We start from the raw sequence: 21397 nt of genomic DNA, 5'->3' as shown, positions 1-21397 counted from the left end.
TTATATTCGAAACTCCACATAATCTCTATAACACTTAGAGAACCGTGATCTCTATATCCCTTAGGGGTGGATCATAATCTCTATATACTTAGGGGTGGACTATATTCCACAATGCTCTTTGTGACACATAATTTTAAACATGGAAGTAATATAATAAATTAGCTATTGTCAGAATAAATTCTTGATCTTGATTATATGTTCCAGTTTAGATTTACTGTTGTAATAGATAATGATACCAATAAAGTTCTTTGATAATGTATCACACTACCTTAATTGAGTGGGAGAATTTTAAAATTCTTTACCCATATTCATTTGGTTGACACTTGTGATAGGAACTTAAGAATACTACTGAGAAAGCAAATCTAACCATTCATGTGGATAGAAATAACTTATCAGAATTATGAGAATAAGATAGAAGAATTATTGCATAGTCCATTCGAATGACTTGAGTCAAGATTTCTAACCCTCATGATATTTTATGGTATTTTAATTTGATTGCTTAATCTCTAGCAAGTATTTTACACTTCAAATACTAGACTGTTATGTTGATGACTTAGTCTTAAAAAAACTTACAGTTTCAGACTAAGACAATAAAGTCACAACGAGATATCCCTCAAAACAATAGTAAGAGGTTAAAAGTATTATTTAACCAGACACCTACTATTGAGTGGGAGCTATCTGAGATGTAATCAAATAAGGAACATTAGGAGATACTCAAGAAAGATTTATGAAAGTGACCTATATGTTAGATATTAAGGAACTGTATATTAGTTATCCTTATATCTACACCAACTCATTAAGAATTTGAGATGGTGGTTACTCTCGGGGTGGAGGAGTTATTCTAGAAGAGTGTAAAAACCTTTCTATAATAATTCAAGCTCCACCAGAGAAGATATATATAACTTTGTAAATTCGAAATTACCAAAAAGTTATTCTACTCAAGAAAATTCTACACTGTATTATCTCAGTTCCAAATTTTAAAGTATGAGAGATATGTCTTCTGTTTATTCAGATGTACTTAATAAGCAGTAAGAATTTCAGTATCCCTTGATGAGTAAAGCATATAGTTAAGGATGTTTTATAATGTTTTATGAACCTGGTTCCAGAAATTTAGGTGGAGTCAAATATACTACACTTGATCTGAAGATCAAGACAACATATTGATTGGAATGCACAACTTGTTTTATGTTAGTGCAAGTGGGAGTTTGTTGGGTTTTGTGCCCTAAATAAAACCCATTACAATCTGATTAGTTATCAATTTAAGAGATTTGAAGTGATTTATGTTAACATGTATTTTTCATGCTTATGGTTTAATATATATATTTAATATATGCACAAAATCAGTTAAGTCCAGAACATATATTTATTCACAATTACAGTATTGTCAACACAGTGGAATGTGATTGTGATTATATGTTTCAAAAGACTAAGTCCCTGTTTCATCAGTGTTTTGGATTTACACTGATGTGATAATCAGCGATGAAGTATACTTACAATTGGAGTAAGTGTTATGTTCTTTCTAGGACATTGGTAAAGTATACTAGTTTCGAATGTATGAAGTATACATTAGACTGGACTGATATTGAACTTAGTCAAGATATTATAAACTTACCGTTGTATCTTTCAAAGTCAATATCACTAGTTGATCTTAGATTAAAAGAATCTAATTCCTGATATGCTTAGGCTCAATCTCAGGAGTGCTAATCATGTTCTTTGATTTATTAGTTAAGCCTACTTTTGGCTCAGGGTGATACGTATATTTTGGGAACATGATATGACTGAGTGGGAGCGCTGAACATAAATATGGAATCTATAGCTTCTACTGGTGTATAGAAGTTAAGTGATGATTCCCTTAGAGCTTAGCTAAATAGAAGTAAATGGATGAGCTCTTATTTCAGTGACTATATCTTAGTTCACTAAAACATCATTTACAGGTAGCTAAGTGTTTTAAGGGGCCAAATACATTGAGGGGTGAAACGGTAAATTTATCCCTTCTCGGTGTAAATCATCTATATAGAAGATCTTTGATCAAATTAAGATTATAACGATGGTTAAATGAGATAGCGTATCTATATCGTGGAACATATAGATCGCTCTATATAAATCTGAGAGTGCAATTTCAAGTTCTAAGAGTGGATTCAACAAGGAATTAATAAGTTAGGGAATTTACTCGGTAAATTCGGTTCGGCTTATTGGAAGCTCAGTAATATAGGTCCATGGTCCCCATTCTAGTTGAGACCATACTGCTTGTAAGACTCAATAATTGATTTATGTTTAATCAATTATAATTCTAAAGTTAGACTATGTATAGTTTGTGAATTTTCACTAAGCAGGGGCGAAATTGTAAAGAAAAGAGATTTTAGGTTTATTTATTAATTAAGAGACTCTATATGTCTAATTAATAATTATGTTAAATGACAATATTATTTAATAATCTATTTTTGTTATTAAATAATTAGTTTTGGCATTTAAATGGTTATAATTGGAAAATTGGCGTTTTTGAGAAAATAGAAATGAAAATTGTGAAAACTGCAAATTTCCAAGTGAGGCCCATTAACACCATGGCCGGCCACTTGTATAAGCTTTTTCCAATTATTATTTTCATTATTTTAATGGCACAATAATTACTAACCTAAACGTAGTAGTTGCCTATAAATAGAAAGTGATGGCTCACATTAAAATTAGAGTTATTCAGTAATTCAGGAAATTGCCATTCAGAAAATTGAGCCACTCACTTTCTCTCTATAGCCGACCCCTCTCTCTCTCTTTTCCTCTTCACAATTTCGAATTACCCTAGTGATAGAGTAGTGCCCACACACAGCAAGTGGTACCTCAATCATAGTCTGGAAGATCGTGAAGAATCCAAATCAAAGAGAAGGACATTCAGACTCAGATCTTGATAATACTCTGCGACAGAAAGGATACAAGGGTTAGAGATCTGCGCGGAAGGAGACATATTATTCCGCTGCAACCAATGTAAGGTTTCCTTAACTTTATATGTGTTTATTATCGTTTTAGAAAGTTCATATTTAGGATGTTAAACAACATACTTGTGAGTAGATCTAAGATCCTGGTAAAGTAAATTCCAACAGATATCACCATGGACTTTTTGGTTGGATTACCTAGAACCACCTGTATGTATGATTCAATTTGGGTTGTGGTAGATCGATTCACCAAGTCTGCATATTTTCTACCGGTAAAAACAACCTTTACAGTGGATCGATATGCAGAATTATACGTCAAAGAGATAGTGAGATTACATGATGTTCCAAAGTCTATAATTTCAGATAGAGAATCAAAGTTTACTTCTAAATTCTGGCAGAGTCTTCAGCGGGCTATGGCTACCAAACTGAAATTCAGTACAACTTTCCATCCTCAGACTGATGGATAGTCCGAAAAAGAAAATTCAGATACTGAAAGATATGTTACGAGCTTGTGTAATGGATTTTGAGGGCTCCTGGAGTAAATATCTACCACTGATAGAGTTCTCGTATAATAATAGTTATCAAAGTATAATAGGGATGACTCCCTATATATTGTTATATGACAGAAAGTGTAGATCTCCCATTCATTGGGATGAAATGGGAGAGAGGAAATACTTAGGTTCGGAATCAGTGCAACAGACTAATGAAACCATAGAAAAGATTAAGGCCAAAATGCTTGCCTCTCAGAGTAGACAAAAGAGTTATGCAGATCCGAAACGTAAAAATGTAAAGTTTCAGGTAGGAGATTAAGTGTTTTCTACGGGTGTCTCCAATAAAAGGGATCAAACGTTTCGGAAAAAGAGGAAAATTATACCCTAGGTTTACAGGACCTTTCGAGATTCTCGAAAAGGTTGGTGTTTAGCTTTGCCTCTAGCTTTTTCAGCATTTCACAACGTATTTCATGTTTTCATGTTACGGAAGTACGTTTCAGATCCTGCTCATGTACTAAGTTATGAAAATCTTGAGTTGTAACCAGACTTATCATACGAAGAACAGCCAGTTTAGATCCTAGATAGAAAAGATAAGGTTCTTCGGAACAAGATCATAGCTCTAGTCAAGGTACTTTGGAGAAACAACAAGGTGAAGGAAGCCACCTGGGAGTTAGAGTCCGACATGAGGCTCCGTATCCAGAGTTGTTCAGGTTAGATTTCGAGGACGAAATCCTTTTAAGGGGGGATAATTGTAAAGACCGCTTAACTTTAATTTGGAAATTAGCAAATAAATAGGGTTTAATTATGAAACTTACATATTAGTTATGAATTATCAGTTTATGGAGATTTATTTGAATTTAGAATACATTTTATATGTCATATGTGGAATTTCATATTTTTGCATGTTTTGTGCCCGACAATATTGGAACGCAACGTTTGGCTATTAGAATCACATTTTAGTATTTTTAGTATAGCGGGGCAATATAGTTAGGCTTTGGGAATGTCGGGGTTAGTTGATACTTTAGAATTGACCAAAATACTCCTAGGTGGTTTTATGACTTTTTGGCTAAGTGGAGGGCATTATGGTCTTTTTACCTTTTGGGTTTTTGTCTATTAATAGGGATTTAATATAAGTTATTAATCAGATTTTTTAGGCTGATATTATTTAAATAAAAACTATTTTTATTCATTTATTTTACAAAAAAAAGTAAGAAATTAAGAAAAAACACTTTTCCTCTCTCTCTCTCTCTCTCTCTCTCTCTCTCTCTCTCTCTCTCTCTCTCTCTCGTTCCCTAGAGCAGCTAGGGTTTGAGGATTTTTCTACATAAACTAGGGATTTCCAACAAGTTCTTTGTGATTTCAAGCTCAAGGTAAGTTCATAGCACCTTCTCTTTGTTAATTCTTAGGGTTCAAGCAAGGTTTATGCATGATTTTAGGGTTAAGGTTGCTATTGTTGTGTTTTGTTTTCATTGAGGTGTTCTGAAGTTAGAATTATGTTTACTGAGTTAATTTGAGGGTAATTGGTAGCTTGTTTAGGTTGTTAGACAAAGTTTGAGTTTTAGAACTAAAACTTTAGTCTTTAATGGTGGATTTTGATTTTGAGCATGTTATGTTATTTTGTTGCTTAGAATATGTTCATTGGGGTATATTAAATAGGTCTGGAAGGTTTGGTTTGGAAACGAATTGGGCAAGATTTCAATTTTTCGAGGTTACCTGGTGTAAACTGGTTAACCGGTTTTACAGGCCCTATAAAACCGGTTAACTGGATCAGCAGCTGAGTTCCCGAACTTTTTGTGTTGTCGATTCGTGTTAGTTTCAGAGCTTTAGTTGGTTAATTCCTTGATAGTTTAGGGTATTGCCATGTTAACTTTCAGTAGGAAAACTTTTGGTTTAAAACCTAAGTCCTCGAAATGTGATTTAGCGTGTCACTTACCCATGTTACGAATGATATGATTTAGGGGCTTGTAATTCGCTAAGTAATTGTTCCACTCAGGTTGGTCGGCACACTTGAATTCGGAAACAAGGTAAGATTAGTATAATATTATGCATACGTGTTTACATATTTAGCGTACATGTTGTGTATGCCTGTTAGAGTACATTGATAGCAGTATCAGTATACATAGAAGTATATTGGATACTGATAGATGTATGTATGGCTCAAATACTGATCAATGCTATCACATCAATATGGCTAGAGTATGACTAGCATATTGAGTATAGGCTGATATTGTTGGGTTTTATGCCCTAAATAAAACTCATTTCAATATAATCAGATTTACTTATTAATATAGATCAGAAATAACATTTAATGTTGCATGGTTCACATGATTTATTTCATGATTATATATACATAATGTATAAATTCATTTGAAACCCTTTTCACATACTTGATCCTGTTTATTGTGCCGTCAACACATTGGAAAGTAAACATGACTATGTGAATAAAGTTTCCTAGATTTATCAGACACAGGGTTTTACTGATATGATAATCTACAACAGAGTTTACTTGCATTTGGAGAAGTGCTATGTTCTTTCCAGAGCATTGGTTAAAGTAAAGCTCAGGTTGGATGCATGGAGTATGCATCGGAAGGGACCGATATTGAACTTTGACTTAGATTTATTAAACTTACCGTAATATCTATTCAAGTCAATATCGCCTAGTTGATCCTAGATCAAATGATCTTAATCCTGTTATGATTAGGCTCAATCTTGAAAGGCTATTCGTGTTCCTTGAATTGTTAGTTAAGCCTACCTTTTGGTCAGGGTGATACGTACTTTTTGGGAACACGGTAGTGCAATTGAGTGGGAGCGCTATCATAAACATGGAATCTATAGCTTCTATCTGGCGAATAGTAAGCAAAGGATGATCTCCTATGAGCTTGACCAAACGAACATAAATGGTGGAGTACTCATTTCACATAAGCTGAAATATCATTTATACGGGGTCAAGTGTTTTAAGGATAAAATACATTGTAGGGTGTAACGGTAATTTAATCCCTTTACAGTGTAGATCATTCATATAGAGGATCATTGATCAAATTAGGATTATAACAATGGATAACTAATGATGTGTCTATATGGTGGAACATATAGAGCATTCTATATACTGAGAGTGCAATTCTAAGTTCTATGCGTGGATTCAACGAAGAATTAATAAGTTAGTGAATTTTAGTGCTAAATTCTTGATCTACTTATTGGAAGCTCGGTTATATAGACCCATGGTCCCCCCACTAGTTGAGATAATATTGCTTGTAAGACTCATGTAATTGGTTTTGATTAATCAATTATAATTCTCAAATTAGACTATGTCTAATTGTGAATTTTTCACTAAGTAAGGGCGAAATTGTAAAGAAAGAGTTTATAGGGGCATATTTGTTAATTATGATACTTTGTATGGTTCAATTAATAAATATGATAAATGACAATATTATTTAATAATTATTTATAGTTATTAAATAGTTAGAATTGGCATTTAAATGGTTGAATTAGAAAATTGGCGTTTTTGAGAAAATCAGATGCAGAAAAGATAAAACTGCAAAATTGCAAAAAGTGAGGCCCAAATCCACTAGTATAGGGCCTGCCACTTTTGTAGGAAATTTAAACTGATATTTTCATTATTTTAATGCCAAATAATTCAAACCTAACCCTAGTGGAATGCTATAAATAGATAGTGAAGGCTTCAGGATTATTACACACTTAAATTTTTCTATTTTTCCTTCAGAGAAAAACCTGAGCCTTCTCTCTCCCTATCTCTGGCTGACCACTCCCTCTCTTCTTCTTCAATATTTCGAAATCCTTAGTGATTAGAGTAGTGCCCACACACATCAAGTGATACCTCAATCATAGTGAGGAAGATCGTGAAGAAAGATCATCAGCAAAGGAGTTTCAGCATCAAAGATTCAGAGAAAGAGATCCAGGTTCAGATATTGATAATGCTCTGCTACAGAAAGGAATCAAGGGCTAGATATCTGAACGGAAGGAATCATAATATTCCGCTGCACCCAATGTAAGGTTTCTTAAACTTTATATGTGTTTATTTCATCGTTTTAGAAAGTTCATATTTAGGGTGTTAATCAACATACTTGTGAGTAGATCTAAGATTCTGGTAAAATAATTTCCAACAGATATTATGGTCGATAGTATTGTCGTATGAACGTTCTAGACTCAACACTGATAGGATTATGGTTGGGTGTATGGGCGCCTGATTATAAACTGGGTTATTATTATGCTATTATTTATGCTTTTCTTACTGAGTCTGTTGACTCACAGTTGCTATTTTCATGTGTAGGTAAGGGCAAGGCTAAGACTGAGCAGCCGTGAGAGCGAGGAAATGGAGATTGTACATGTCGGGGCAGTTAGGCCTGGAGCGTACGGTCTTTGAGACATTAGGGCTTATTTGTATAGTCGCTAGGCGACAAACTTTTGTATATGCATAGTGAAATTTTTGTAAATACTTCTGTAAACGGGATCCCGGATTTATATATGTATGTTATTTTATGTTTTTAATTAATTAAGTAAAATTTTAATTAATCACGATTTTCAATAAACTCGTTGATTATCAACGAGCTGCACAGTCGGTTAAAAATCACGTTAACATGCCTAAAATAGTTAGGGTGTTACACGATGTGTCAACCATTGACAGATCAAAGGTGGAGGAAGCCAAGTTTGCTGAAATTAAATTGTATGTTGGGCTTGCTATTCGTGTGAAAAAAACAGGTGCAAGGGCAGTTATTCATGACTCTAATAGCTAAGATCTAGCTTCTAGTACTTGTTCTTGGAATACTTTATTGGAATCCATTGTTGCTGAAGCTATGGCAATCTATTCTAGTGTTGTGTTGTGATCTCATCTTCGGTACTCTACGATGGAAATTGTATCAAATTGTGTTAATGTAGTTCACTTGGATCATTCTTACGTTGGATGGATCAAATTGTCTGGTACAGAAGATAGATCAATCATATCGGTAACGTTGTTGGCAAAAGCTCACTTGGCCACATTATGGGCCACAAATTACATAATCTAAGAATAAAGGAAAAATTACAACATAATAATTTAGTAGAGAGGTTTTTACAATGTGGCACAAAGTTGTCAATCCCCCAACTGAAGCAAGTTCCCTTCAGAGTCTTGATCATTGTCTCAGAATCGCTCTCTACCAGAACAAACAGATGCTTCAAAGAGAGTACCGTCTCCATAGCTAGTAGACAAGCCGCGGTTTCTTCAATGAAAGGATCAAAGAAATTGAGCTTGGTTTTCAATTGGATAATGACAATCTGTCTATGCAATCCGGTTATTCATAATCAATTAAATTGTAATTAAATATAATTTTTTTTAAGTATTGCTATGAACTATTCACTATTTAAAGATCTTTTACCATCTTTATTAAAAAGGAAAAAAAGGATAGATATTGGATTACACACAATACCTCACAATATTGCTGAAAGTCTAAAATCATGAGTGTCCTTTAAGCATTTTCTCATTATTTTTTACTATGAACTTGTGAAGATTGTTGGAACGTGAAATCACGCGCGAGTAAGAAGTAAACAAATTAAAAAGAATAGAAAAAAAATTAATAACAAAAAAGGTAAAACATAACGCAGAGTTATTCTGGTTCTTGGCGAAGAGACCGTTCTGGATTTTGGTTCAAAGATGAGGAAGGAAGACACAGTGAAGCTGATCAGCGCCGAGGGTTTCGAATTTATTATTCACAAAGAAGCCGCCATGGTTTCTCAGACCATTCGAAATATGCTCACCTCTCCTGGTAATTTTGCCTTTACTTTTTGTTATAGTAACGAATTGTTTTCCGGAATTACCTGAGCAGAAGACGAATTTGGGGGCTTAGGGTTTCAGAGTGGGTTTGGTTTCAGTCTTACTTGGCTTTAATTTTGTAGGTAGTTTCGCCGAAACGCAACATGGGGAGGTAACATTCCCTGAGATCAGCACCACCATTCTTGAAAAGATCTGCAAATATTTCTATTGGAATCTTCAATTTGCCAGGTTTTTATTCTATATCATCATCGATTGTTTTTCTTAATTTCTGTTAACTTTTATGACATTATTTCTGAAGATTTATATTTCTATTTGGTTCTTTAATATGAACCGTCAAGGTTCAGCTGAGTAAAGTTCGTACAATGGGGATTCATATACTTGTTTTCTATAATGAATCACCTATATAGGTTATTGGTTATGCTAAATTTTAGATGCGTTTCCCTGCAAATTCATTTCTGTATATATACTCTGATTTTTTTCAGTTGGGCACTTTTACTTTACACATAGATTTTTGCTTTGAGCTCAACCTCATCCTTAAGTATGTTAGTTGTTTGAAATATCGCTTGCGAAGGTTCTATGCTTAGATTTGAAGTATGATGTAATGATAGTGATTAGTTGTTTAGCAATGATCAAAAAAAAAATGATCAGACAGGACATATATCAATATTACTTTTAAATGCTCGATATAAATAGGAAAGCATTTCAGTGTTTGGTTTTTTATGTTCCAAATGCTGTTTTTGCTAACTTTTGTTGGTAGGAACCGACTTTTATGTGGGTTTTTCATTGTATACAATCCTCCCCTCAAGAATAGGGTTGAAAGATTATAGCTTTCTTTATCTGTGGAAATATAGAACCATGGTCATCACCATTTGGTTTTAAAAAATTTAAAATGAAACCCCATTATTATTAACACCAAGTTACTCGTACATTTTTGATAAAAAGTAAAAGTTTCTCATACATCAACTTGTAGAGAGGCCACTCACTGGTCTTTTAGAAACTTTAGGATAATAGAAACATTAACGTTTTTTTTTTCTTCCCTTGTTCCCCTCTTTATGTTAGCGGGTAGATATTATAGTTGAGGACTTTATTAGTTTATTTCATTATCTGATCTTCTTTTCTCCAATCTAACTTGATGGATATGTTGCTCTTCTGTCAGCGGGAAAGAGACCGAGTTCCACATTGAACCTGAATTGACTCTAGAGTTGATGATGGCAGCTAATTATCTCCACACTTAGTGTATTGTCTCATTCTTGCCTCTTGAAGCACTTGCCTTTCTGTCATTGTAAGTTAACTTCAATATTCCTTGCCAACTAATTCTTATCTCGTGTTAACATGTTTCTTAATTTTCACTATCCACCGCTACCAGGTTTATTCAAGGAGAAGATTGTGGCTGGAGAAGGCTGGATTTCATAGGAATTGTATATTGTTAATAAGTACTGGAATTTACTCCTAGATTTCAATTTAGTATAGTACAAGGATACATTTGATTGGAACTCTTGGAACAGTGTATGACTGCAAACTGATGTGGTCATGTCCTTTACAATTAATAAGACCATGTAGAATTGTTGCATAATCAAATATTTGCAGAAATGTTTTGTTCTGGATGTAGAAATTTACTAATGTAATTGTGTAAAATGATTAAGTTACAGGATATTTGGAATACCAAACTGAAGCTCACATATGCAAACTGATTAAACGGAAAACTTGAAGCATGATGGGTAATGGTTGTTTTTCAACCATGTGAAAATATGGTCGTATTTTTCAACCATGTGAAAAAGTTACAATGGTAATTTTTGACTTGAGGCATATGCACATTTTCAACTATGCATTTAATGCAAGATTGATTTTTTGTGTCTTGTTCATACATCCAAGGAGGCCTATAAATAGAGCTCCATCCCTTTCATTTGTTCATTCCATCACAACCATCACAAGCTATTCCAAGAGTGAAGAGTGAGGCTCTTGAGAGAAAATTAGTGAGAATACCTCTTAGTAAGAGAAATCTAAGAGAGTGAGAAAAAGAGAGTTCCTACAAAATTATGATAAATATTTTGTAGAGAGATGGTGAGATTGCCACACTAGTGAGTGTGAGAGATTTGAGTGTATTCCTCAAGTATTTGTCAAAACTTGAGTGTAATATTGTGTACCCATTATTATTGTTATAGTGGAAGGTTTGTCGTGGTTTTTATTAGCCACGAGATAATTTCTTGGCGTGCATTTAGTCCGTTGATTATTATTCATAAAGTACTATTTACATTGGAAGATATCCAAAAATTCTGAATATGCTCTGTGATTGCAGCTTTGACTGATCTTTCACATCAGAAAGGAATTTTGGAGTCCCCATTGTATTTTCCCGCAAATATTGATCCTGAAGGGGAATTGGAATACTGTCCTTATTCCCAACAACTGGTATCAGAGCCACGGGGTCGAAGTTCTATTCCTGCAACGTCATTGGTTACGTACGACATAAGTAGTTAAATACAGGAGATTTGGAATTTAAGTAGTCCGCCCGTGACTCTCCACGTCTTTCCCGGGAACTCAACTTATAAGGGTGATTAAATGTCAGGAGACTGTCCGGGCCTATCCTTTGTTGATAGGACTGCGATTAATATACACAGTCTTTCCTGGGAATCCCCTAACTAGTACAGAGGTTGGTGAGACTCAAGAAACATGACAGGCCAAAAACTAGAAATTGAGAAGTTCAGGGGTAGCGGAAATTTTTCCCTCTGGCAAAGGAGGATGAAGGATCTCCTTATTCAGCAAAAGGTCCACAAAGCGTTATTAGGCATAGAGAAAAAGCCTAGTACGATGAAGGAAGAAGACTGGGAGGAGATAGACGAGATCGCAGCCAGTACAATTCGTCTAAATCTTTCTGATAGCGTCTTGCAAAATATAGAATCGAAAGAGTGCAAGACGACTAAAGAAATCTGGGAGACTTTAGAGAATTTGTACATGTCCAAGAATCTTTCTAACAAGTTCTACTTGTAGAAGGAGTTGTATCAGATGCGGAAGCAAGACAGTGTGGATATGCTTCAGCATTTGAGTAATTTTAATGGCATGATTTCTCAATTGATAAGATTTGAAGTAAAGTTTAGTGATGAGGAAAAGGCTGTGTTGATAATGGCAACACTTCCTCCATCATATGATCACCTTATCACAACTCTTACTTATGGGAAGGACAAGTTGGAGTATGAAGTCATTGCAGAGGCCTTGGTTTCGTTTGAAAAGCAAAACAAGGCGAGAGGTGTGGAGTCTCAAGCCCTTATTTCAGAAAATAGGGGGAGAAGTCAAAACAAAGAAGGCAAGTATAAAAATGACAAGTCCAGAGGTAGATCAAAATCTCGAAGCAGAACGGATGGCTGCTTTCACTGTGGCAAGCCATGCCACATTAAGAAAAATTGTAGAATTTTGAAGCGGGAAATGCAAGAGGCCAATATAGAACCATGGTCATCACCATTTGGTTTTAAAAAATTTAAAATGAAACCCCATTATTATTAACACCAAGTTACTCGTACATTTTTGATAAAAAGTAAAAGTTTCTCATACATCAACTTGTAGAGAGGCCAGCTCCCTTTGGTCTTTTAGAAACTTTAGGATAATAGAAACATTAACGTTTTTTTTTTCTTCCCTTGTTCCCCTCTTTATGTTAGGGGGTAGATATTATAGTTGAGGACTTTATTAGTTTATTTCATTATCTGATCTTCTTTTCTCCAATCTAACTTGATGGATATGTTGCTCTTCTGTCAGCGGGAAAGAGACCGAGTTCCACATTGAACCTGAATTGACTCTAGAGTTGATGATGGCAGCTAATTATCTCCACACTTAGTGTATTGTCTCATTCTTGCCTCTTGAAGCACTTGCCTTTCTGTCATTGTAAGTTAACTTCAATATTCCTTGCCAACTAATTCTTATCTCGTGTTAACATGTTTCTTAATTTTCACTATCCACCGCTACCAGGTTTATTCAAGGAGAAGATTGTGGCTGGAGAAGGCTGGATTTCATAGGAATTGTATATTGTTAATAAGTACTGGAATTTACTCCTAGATTTCAATTTAGTATAGTACAAGGATACATTTGATTGGAACTCTTGGAACAGTGTATGACTGCAAACTGATGTGGTCATGTCCTTTACAATTAATAAGACCATGTAGAATTGTTGCATAATCAAATATTTGCAGAAATGTTTTGTTCTGGATGCAGAAATTTACTAATGTAATTGTGTAAAATGATTAAGTTACAGGATATTTGGAATACCAAACTGAAGCTCACATATGCAACCGATTAAACGGAAAACCTGAAGCATGATGGGTAATGGTTGTTTTTCAACCATGTGAAAATATGGTCGTATTTTTCAACCATGTGAAAAAGTTACAATGGTAATTTTTGACTTGAGGCATATGCACATTTTCAACTATGCATTTAATGCAAGATTGATTTTTTGTGTCTTGTTCATACATCCAAGGAGGCCTATAAATAGAGCTCCATCCCTTTCATTTGTTCATTCCATCACAACCATCACAAGCTATTCCAAGAGTGAAGAGTGAGGCTCTTGAGAGAAAATTAGTGAGAATACCTCTTAGTAAGAGAAATCTAAGAGAGTGAGAAAAAGAGAGTTCCTACAAAATTATGATAAATATTTTGTAGAGAGATGGTGAGATTGCCACACTAGTGAGTGTGAGAGATTTGAGTGTATTCCTCAAGTATTTGTCAAAACTTGAGAGTGTAATATTGTGTACCCATTATTATTGTTATAGTGGAAGGTTTGTCGTGGTTTTTATTAGCCACGAGATAATTTCTTGGCGTGCATTTAGTCCGTTGATTATTATTCATAAAGTACTATTTACATTGGAAGATATCCAAAAATTCTGAATATGCTCTGTGATTGCAGCTTTGACTGATCTTTCACATCAGAAAGGAATTTTGGAGTCCCCATTGTATTTTCCCGCAAATATTGATCCTGAAGGGGAATTGGAATACTGTCCTTATTCCCAACAACTGGTATCAGAGCCACGGGGTCGAAGTTCTATTCCTGCAACGTCATTGGTTACGTACGACATAAGTAGTTCTGTCTAGGAGACTGGAATTTAAGTAGTCCGCCTGTGACTCTCCACGTCTTTCCTGGGAACTCACTTATAAGGGTGATTCTGTCTAGGAGACTGTCCGGGCCTATCCTTTGTTGATAGGACTGCGATTAATATACACAGTCTTTCCTGGGAATCCCCTAGCTAGTACAGAGGTTGGTGAGACTCAAGAAACATGACAGGCCAAAAACTAGAAATTGAGAAGTTCAGGGGTAGCGGAAATTTTTCCCTCTGGCAAAGGAGGATGAAGGATCTCCTTATTCAGCAAAAGGTCCACAAAGCGTTATTAGGCATAGAGAAAAAGCCTAGTACGATGAAGGAAGAAGACTGGGAGGAGATAGACGAGATCGCAGCCAGTACAATTCGTCTAAATCTTTCTGATAGCGTCTTGCAAAATATAGAATCGAAAGAGTGCAAGACGACTAAAGAAATCTGGGAGACTTTAGAGAATTTGTACATGTCCAAGAATCTTTCTAACAAGTTCTACTTGTGGAAGGAGTTGTATCAGATGCGGAAGCAAGACAGTGTGGATATGCTTCAGCATTTGAGTAATTTTAATGGCATGATTTCTCAATTGATAAGATTTGAAGTAAAGTTTAGTGATGAGGGAAAGGCTGTGTTGATAATGGCAACACTTCCTCCATCATATGATCACCTTATCACAACTCTTACTTATGGGAAGGACAAGTTGGAGTATGAAGTCATTGCAGAGGCCTTGGTTTCGTTTGAAAAGCAAAACAAGGCGAGAGGTGTGGAGTCTCAAGCCCTTATTTCAGAAAATAGGGGGAGAAGTCAAAACAAAGAAGGCAAGTATAAAAATGACAAGTCCAGAGGTAGATCAAAATCTCGAAGCAGAACGGATGGCTGCTTTCACTGTGGCAAGCCAGGCCACATTAAGAAAAATTGTAGAATTTTGAAGCGGGAAATGCAAGAGGCCAATATAGAACCATGGTCATCACCATTTGGTTTTAAAAAATTTAAAATGAAACCCCATTATTATTAACACCAAGTTACTCGTACATTTTTGATAAAAAGTAAAAGTTTCTCATACATCAACTTGTAGAGAGGCCACTCACTGGTCTTTTAGAAACTTTAGGATAATAGAAACATTAACGTTTTTTTTTTCTTCCCTTGTTCCCCTCTTTATGTTAGGGGGTAGATATTATAGTTGAGGACTTTATTAGTTTATTTCATTATCTGATCTTCTTTTCTCCAATCTAACTTGATGGATATGTTGCTCTTCTGTCAGCGGGAAAGAGACCGAGTTCCACATTGAACCTGAATTGACTCTAGAGTTGATGATGGCAGCTAATTATCTCCACACTTAGTGTATTGTCTCATTCTTGCCTCTTGAAGCACTTGCCTTTCTGTCATTGTAAGTTAACTTCAATATTCCTTGCCAACTAATTCTTATCTCGTGTTAACATGTTTCTTAATTTTCACTATCCACCGCTACCAGGTTTATTCAAGGAGAAGATTGTGGCTGGAGAAGGCTGGATTTCATAGGAATTGTATATTGTTAATAAGTACTGGAATTTACTCCTAGATTTCAATTTAGTATAGTACAAGGATACATTTGATTGGAACTCTTGGAACAGTGTATGACTGCAAACTGATGTGGTCATGTCCTTTACAATTAATAAGACCATGTAGAATTGTTGCATAATCAAATATTTGCAGAAATGTTTTGTTCTGGATGCAGAAATTTACTAATGTAATTGTGTAAAATGATTAAGTTACAGGATATTTGGAATACCAAACTGAAGCTCACATATGCAAACTGATTAAACGGAAAACCTGAAGCATGATGGGTAATGGTTGTTTTTCAACCATGTGAAAATATGGTCGTATTTTTCAACCATGTGAAAAAGTTACAATGGTAATTTTTGACTTGAGGCATATGCACATTTTCAACTATGCATTTAATGCAAGATTGATTTTTTGTGTCTTGTTCATACATCCAAGGAGGCCTATAAATAGAGCTCCATCCCTTTCATTTGTTCATTCCATCACAACCATCACAAGCTATTCCAAGAGTGAAGAGTGAGGCTCTTGAGAGAAAATTAGTGAGAATACCTCTTAGTAAGAGAAATCTAAGAGAGTGAGAAAAAGAGAGTTCCTACAAAATTATGATAAATATTTTGTAGAGAGATGGTGAGATTGCCACACTAGTGAGTGTGAGAGATTTGAGTGTATTCCTCAAGTATTTGTCAAAACTTGAGAGTGTAATATTGTGTACCCATTATTATTGTTATAGTGGAAGGTTTGTCGTGGTTTTTATTAGCCACGAGATAATTTCTTGGCGTGCATTTAGTCCGTTGATTATTATTCATAAAGTACTATTTACATTGGAAGATATCCAAAAATTCTGAATATGCTCTGTGATTGCAGCTTTGACTGATCTTTCACATCAGAAAGGAATTTTGGAGTCCCCATTGTATTTTCCCGCAAATATTGATCCTGAAGGGGAATTGGAATACTGTCCTTATTCCCAACAACTGGTATCAGAGCCACGGGGTCGAAGTTCTATTCCTGCAACGTCATTGGTTACGTACGACATAAGTAGTTCTGTCTAGGAGACTGGAATTTAAGTAGTCCGCCTGTGACTCTCCACGTCTTTCCTGGGAACTCACTTATAAGGGTGATTCTGTCTAGGAGACTGTCCGGGCCTATCCTTTGTTGATAGGACTGCGATTAATATACACAGTCTTTCCTGGGAATCCCCTAGCTAGTACAGAGGTTGGTGAGACTCAAGAAACATGACAGGCCAAAAACTAGAAATTGAGAAGTTCAGGGGTAGCGGAAATTTTTCCCTCTGGCAAAGGAGGATGAAGGATCTCCTTATTCAGCAAAAGGTCCACAAAGCGTTATTAGGCATAGAGAAAAAGCCTAGTACGATGAAGGAAGAAGACTGGGAGGAGATAGACGAGATCGCAGCCAGTACAATTCGTCTAAATCTTTCTGATAGCGTCTTGCAAAATATAGAATCGAAAGAGTGCAAGACGACTAAAGAAATCTGGGAGACTTTAGAGAATTTGTACATGTCCAAGAATCTTTCTAACAAGTTCTACTTGTGGAAGGAGTTGTATCAGATGCGGAAGCAAGACAGTGTGGATATGCTTCAGCATTTGAGTAATTTTAATGGCATGATTTCTCAATTGATAAGATTTGAAGTAAAGTTTAGTGATGAGGGAAAGGCTGTGTTGATAATGGCAACACTTCCTCCATCATATGATCACCTTATCACAACTCTTACTTATGGGAAGGACAAGTTGGAGTATGAAGTCATTGCAGAGGCCTTGGTTTCGTTTGAAAAGCAAAACAAGGCGAGAGGTGTGGAGTCTCAAGCCCTTATTTCAGAAAATAGGGGGAGAAGTCAAAACAAAGAAGGCAAGTATAAAAATGACAAGTCCAGAGGTAGATCAAAATCTCGAAGCAGAACGGATGTTGCTTTCAACCGTGGCAAGCTGTGCCACATTAAGAAAAATTGTAGAATTTTGAAGCGGGAAATGCAAGAGGCCAATATAGAACCATGGTCATCACCATTTGGTTTTAAAAAATTTAAAATGAAACCCCATTATTATTAACACCAAGTTACTCGTACATTTTTGATAAAAAGTAAAAGTTTCTCATACATCAACTTGTAGAGAGGCCACTCACTGGTCTTTTAGAAACTTTAGGATAATAGAAACATTAACGTTTTTTTTTTCTTCCCTTGTTCCCCTCTTTATGTTAGGGGGTAGATATTATAGTTGAGGACTTTATTAGTTTATTTCATTATCTGATCTTCTTTTCTCCAATCTAACTTGATGGATATGTTGCTCTTCTGTCAGCGGGAAAGAGACCGAGTTCCACATTGAACCTGAATTGACTCTAGAGTTGATGATGGCAGCTAATTATCTCCACACTTAGTGTATTGTCTCATTCTTGCCTCTTGAAGCACTTGCCTTTCTGTCATTGTAAGTTAACTTCAATATTCCTTGCCAACTAATTCTTATCTCGTGTTAACATGTTTCTTAATTTTCACTATCCACCGCTACCAGGTTTATTCAAGGAGAAGATTGTGGCTGGAGAAGGCTGGATTTCATAGGAATTGTATATTGTTAATAAGTACTGGAATTTACTCCTAGATTTCAATTTAGTATAGTACAAGGATACATTTGATTGGAACTCTTGGAACAGTGTATGACTGCAAACTGATGTGGTCATGTCCTTTACAATTAATAAGACCATGTAGAATTGTTGCATAATCAAATATTTGCAGAAATGTTTTGTTCTGGATGCAGAAATTTACTAATGTAATTGTGTAAAATGATTAAGTTACAGGATATTTGGAATACCAAACTGAAGCTCACATATGCAAACTGATTAAACGGAAAACCTGAAGCATTGGTAGAAATCGAGAATAGTGTATAGAGTAAATAGTGTGGTGATATAGAATTGAGTTTGCATCTAAATTGAAACCCAAACCTGGCAAGCCACAGTGAACTTTTTTTCTTTTTTTGATAAGTAACCAGTAACCACAGCGAACTTGTAACTCAATTCTATATCTTTTACTAAATTGAAACCTTGGGGTTTTAGATATGATTTACTTTACATAAAACCTCAAGGTGTAACTCAGTCAGTTCTCAGACTAAAATGTTGTTATTTGCCCGGTTTTCATTCTAATATCCAACACATTGTATTAGCTGTATTGATATATCAATGAGGTTTTCCATTTATTAAGAAGTATATATTTGTTATAAATATTAATAATTATGCGGATATCCAAATCTTTTATTTATTACCATGAATTGTAATCAACATTCCTCTTTTCCTTAGTTTCCTTTTTTCTTAGTTTCTTAATATCTCACTCTTGTATTTGTATAAATAAGGGTTTACCCCATTGGAATAAACAACTCAAAAATTCTCATTCACTTTCTCTTTCTCTCTTCATCTTCTTCTTCTTTTTTCTCATCTACTTTATATTATTTTATATTATTTTATAACACGTTATCAGCACGAGTCTCTGCCCAAGCTTCAAGCATGAATCTCTGTCTAAGACCCAATGTAAGTATTTTGTTAAAGTTCTTGAATTGTTTCAAAGTCACGATACACTTAATATATATTTATATATATACTCATCTGACTGAAACAATTTCAAGAATCATTTGGTTTCCTTTTTCTTTTTATCTATATATTTATATATTATATATGTATGTATATGTTTTTATATATTTATTATTAATTTCATATATATATATATTATGTTCTTATCATTTATAATATTTACAATATATGTGTGCCTATGATATGATAGAGAAAATCTATATAAATTATACATATATCCAAAAGATTATGTATTATCGATAAAATATTGCATATATCCTAAAGATTATGCATCATCGATAAAATATTGCATATATCCTGAAGATTATGCATCATCGATAAAATATTGCATATATCCTGAAGATTATGCATCCTCGATAAAATATTGCATATATCCTGATGATTATGCGTCCTCAATAAAATCTTGCATATATCCTGAAGATTATGCAAACGTAATATTCATTATATAGTTGATGGATATATAATGAAAGAGATGAGTACATATTTATATATATGTTCTTGTATTCTTTGAGGACAGTGAAAAGTAATTTAATATCGATATACATTTTGACAAACATTTCCTGAAGTAAATGTTTTATATTTGTAAAAAAAAAATGATTGTATTTATGTGAATACAACTAAAGAATCATTAAAAATGATTATTATTGATGCAATTTTATAGTAGGTTTTGAATACCTAAAAAGAATATTAAGAAAATTGCATTGAAACATCAAAGTATAAGAATAACAGTGAGCATGACTAATATTATTTAAATATATGAGACATGTATTTATTATTCATCATTCCCTGCAGAGAATGATACGAATTGAATTCAACTACTTTTAAAGATTGTTTGTATTAGTCATGTTACTATACATTGTTATTACTTGCAATGTTAGAAATTATTGCATGTGACATATATTAAAGATCAAATTTGTTAACTCAAACTTTTCGATCTCCTTGTTTTGATGATTAACAAATATTTGATTATTATTTGTTACTAATGATTTATTGATTTTGTAGCAAATTTAAAAGAGAAAATAAATATTTTGGTATTTTTACCAAACTTTTGAAAGCAACACTAAATGGATTCAACAAGCATATCAAGAGCAAAAGATTCATCAAGGGATCAACAACTCACGACCCTATTCAAAAGAGGTCTTCAAAAGCCCAAAGTCAAAAAGTCAACCCGAAAGTCAAAGTCAAAGTCAAGGTCAACTCTCGGGAAAAGTCAACTTGGGATCAAAAACATGCAAATCAAGCTAGGAGGCTCATCTACATCAAGACTACTCAAAATTAAATGGTATAAATCTACTTTAGTCTTGTTAAAGTGATTTGCATAGCACACTAAGTTTTTATAAATTTAAATTTTGGCCCATTCACTAACTTGTGCAACAAGTTTTCTCACACGATAGTTCAAAAATTTTTTTGATTGAATTTCTAAATCACATTTTGTTTAACTAAGAGAACAAAGTTTGAATTTCTGAAATCGGATAATCGAGTAGAGAGTTATGGCCGTTTTAGTGCGAAAAATCGAACTTTTTCCCACTGCCTGGATTTAGGTTAACCGGTTTCAAAGAGGTAAACCGGTTCTCCATGAACCGGTTACCCTATTGTAAACCGGTGAACCGATTTTCCCAGAGGGAGTCTCGTTTTTCGTGCCCAACGGCTATAAACGGCTATTTTTCACTTAAACACTATATAAACTCGATTTTCACTCAAAAAATCAAGTTGGTTGAGCATTTATTACATATATCTAACCTATCTAAGTGAGATTAAGGAGCTTCTAAGTTTGAAATCCAAACCAACACATTTCACACACTTTGAGCCAAAATTTGATTATATTCATCTTAAGTGTGCTTGCTTTTCACTCTAGGTTTCCATTGTATCATCATATTTCTAGAGTGATTTTAGCTTGTATATCAAACACATTTCCATATTGTGATTGAGGTGAGGTTGGCACCGGTTTTGTAAACAACCCGGAAATAGTGAGATTGGCACTTTAACAATCCGAGAAAGAGGTTAATAGTCCTCGGGGGTGCGAAACTATTG

General features: G+C 34.5%; 1 protein-coding gene and 1 long non-coding RNA gene across 2 annotated transcripts; both read left to right on the top strand.

Annotated features, from left to right (window-relative positions):
* Positions 1-8829: 8829 nt before the first annotated feature.
* On the top strand, positions 8830-10783 carry LOC115721359 (uncharacterized). The gene is made up of 4 exons (XM_061110713.1): positions 8830-9171; positions 9302-9407; positions 10336-10461; positions 10546-10783. The coding sequence occupies exons 1-3, from the start codon at positions 9060-9062 to the stop codon at positions 10412-10414; spliced, it is 297 nt and encodes a 98-aa protein (XP_060966696.1). The 5' UTR covers positions 8830-9059; the 3' UTR covers positions 10415-10461; positions 10546-10783.
* A 6976-nt stretch (positions 10784-17759) lies between these two features.
* LOC133035055 (uncharacterized) lies at positions 17760-18538 on the top strand. Its single transcript, XR_009686339.1, has 2 exons — positions 17760-18216; positions 18301-18538. It is a non-coding gene; the product is annotated as an uncharacterized LOC133035055 (long non-coding RNA).
* Positions 18539-21397: the final 2859 nt, after the last annotated feature.

Source organism: Cannabis sativa, chromosome 2 (assembly GCF_029168945.1).
Source record: "Cannabis sativa cultivar Pink pepper isolate KNU-18-1 chromosome 2, ASM2916894v1, whole genome shotgun sequence".
In the NCBI taxonomy this organism is placed as follows: domain Eukaryota; kingdom Viridiplantae; phylum Streptophyta; class Magnoliopsida; order Rosales; family Cannabaceae; genus Cannabis; species Cannabis sativa.
This window is presented reverse-complemented; position numbering and strand designations above follow the sequence as displayed.

Excerpts from the sequence above, each read along its gene's own strand:
- LOC115721359 (XM_061110713.1), top strand. The coding sequence starts at position 9,060 with ATGAGGAAGGAAGACACAGTGAAGCTGATCAGCGCCGAGGGTTTCGAA. Across the intron at positions 9,172-9,301 it reads AAATATGCTCACCTCTCCTG|GTAGTTTCGCCGAAACGCAA; the intron begins GTAATTTTGCCT and ends TTAATTTTGTAG. Across the intron at positions 9,408-10,335 it reads TGGAATCTTCAATTTGCCAG|CGGGAAAGAGACCGAGTTCC; the intron begins GTTTTTATTCTA and ends CTCTTCTGTCAG.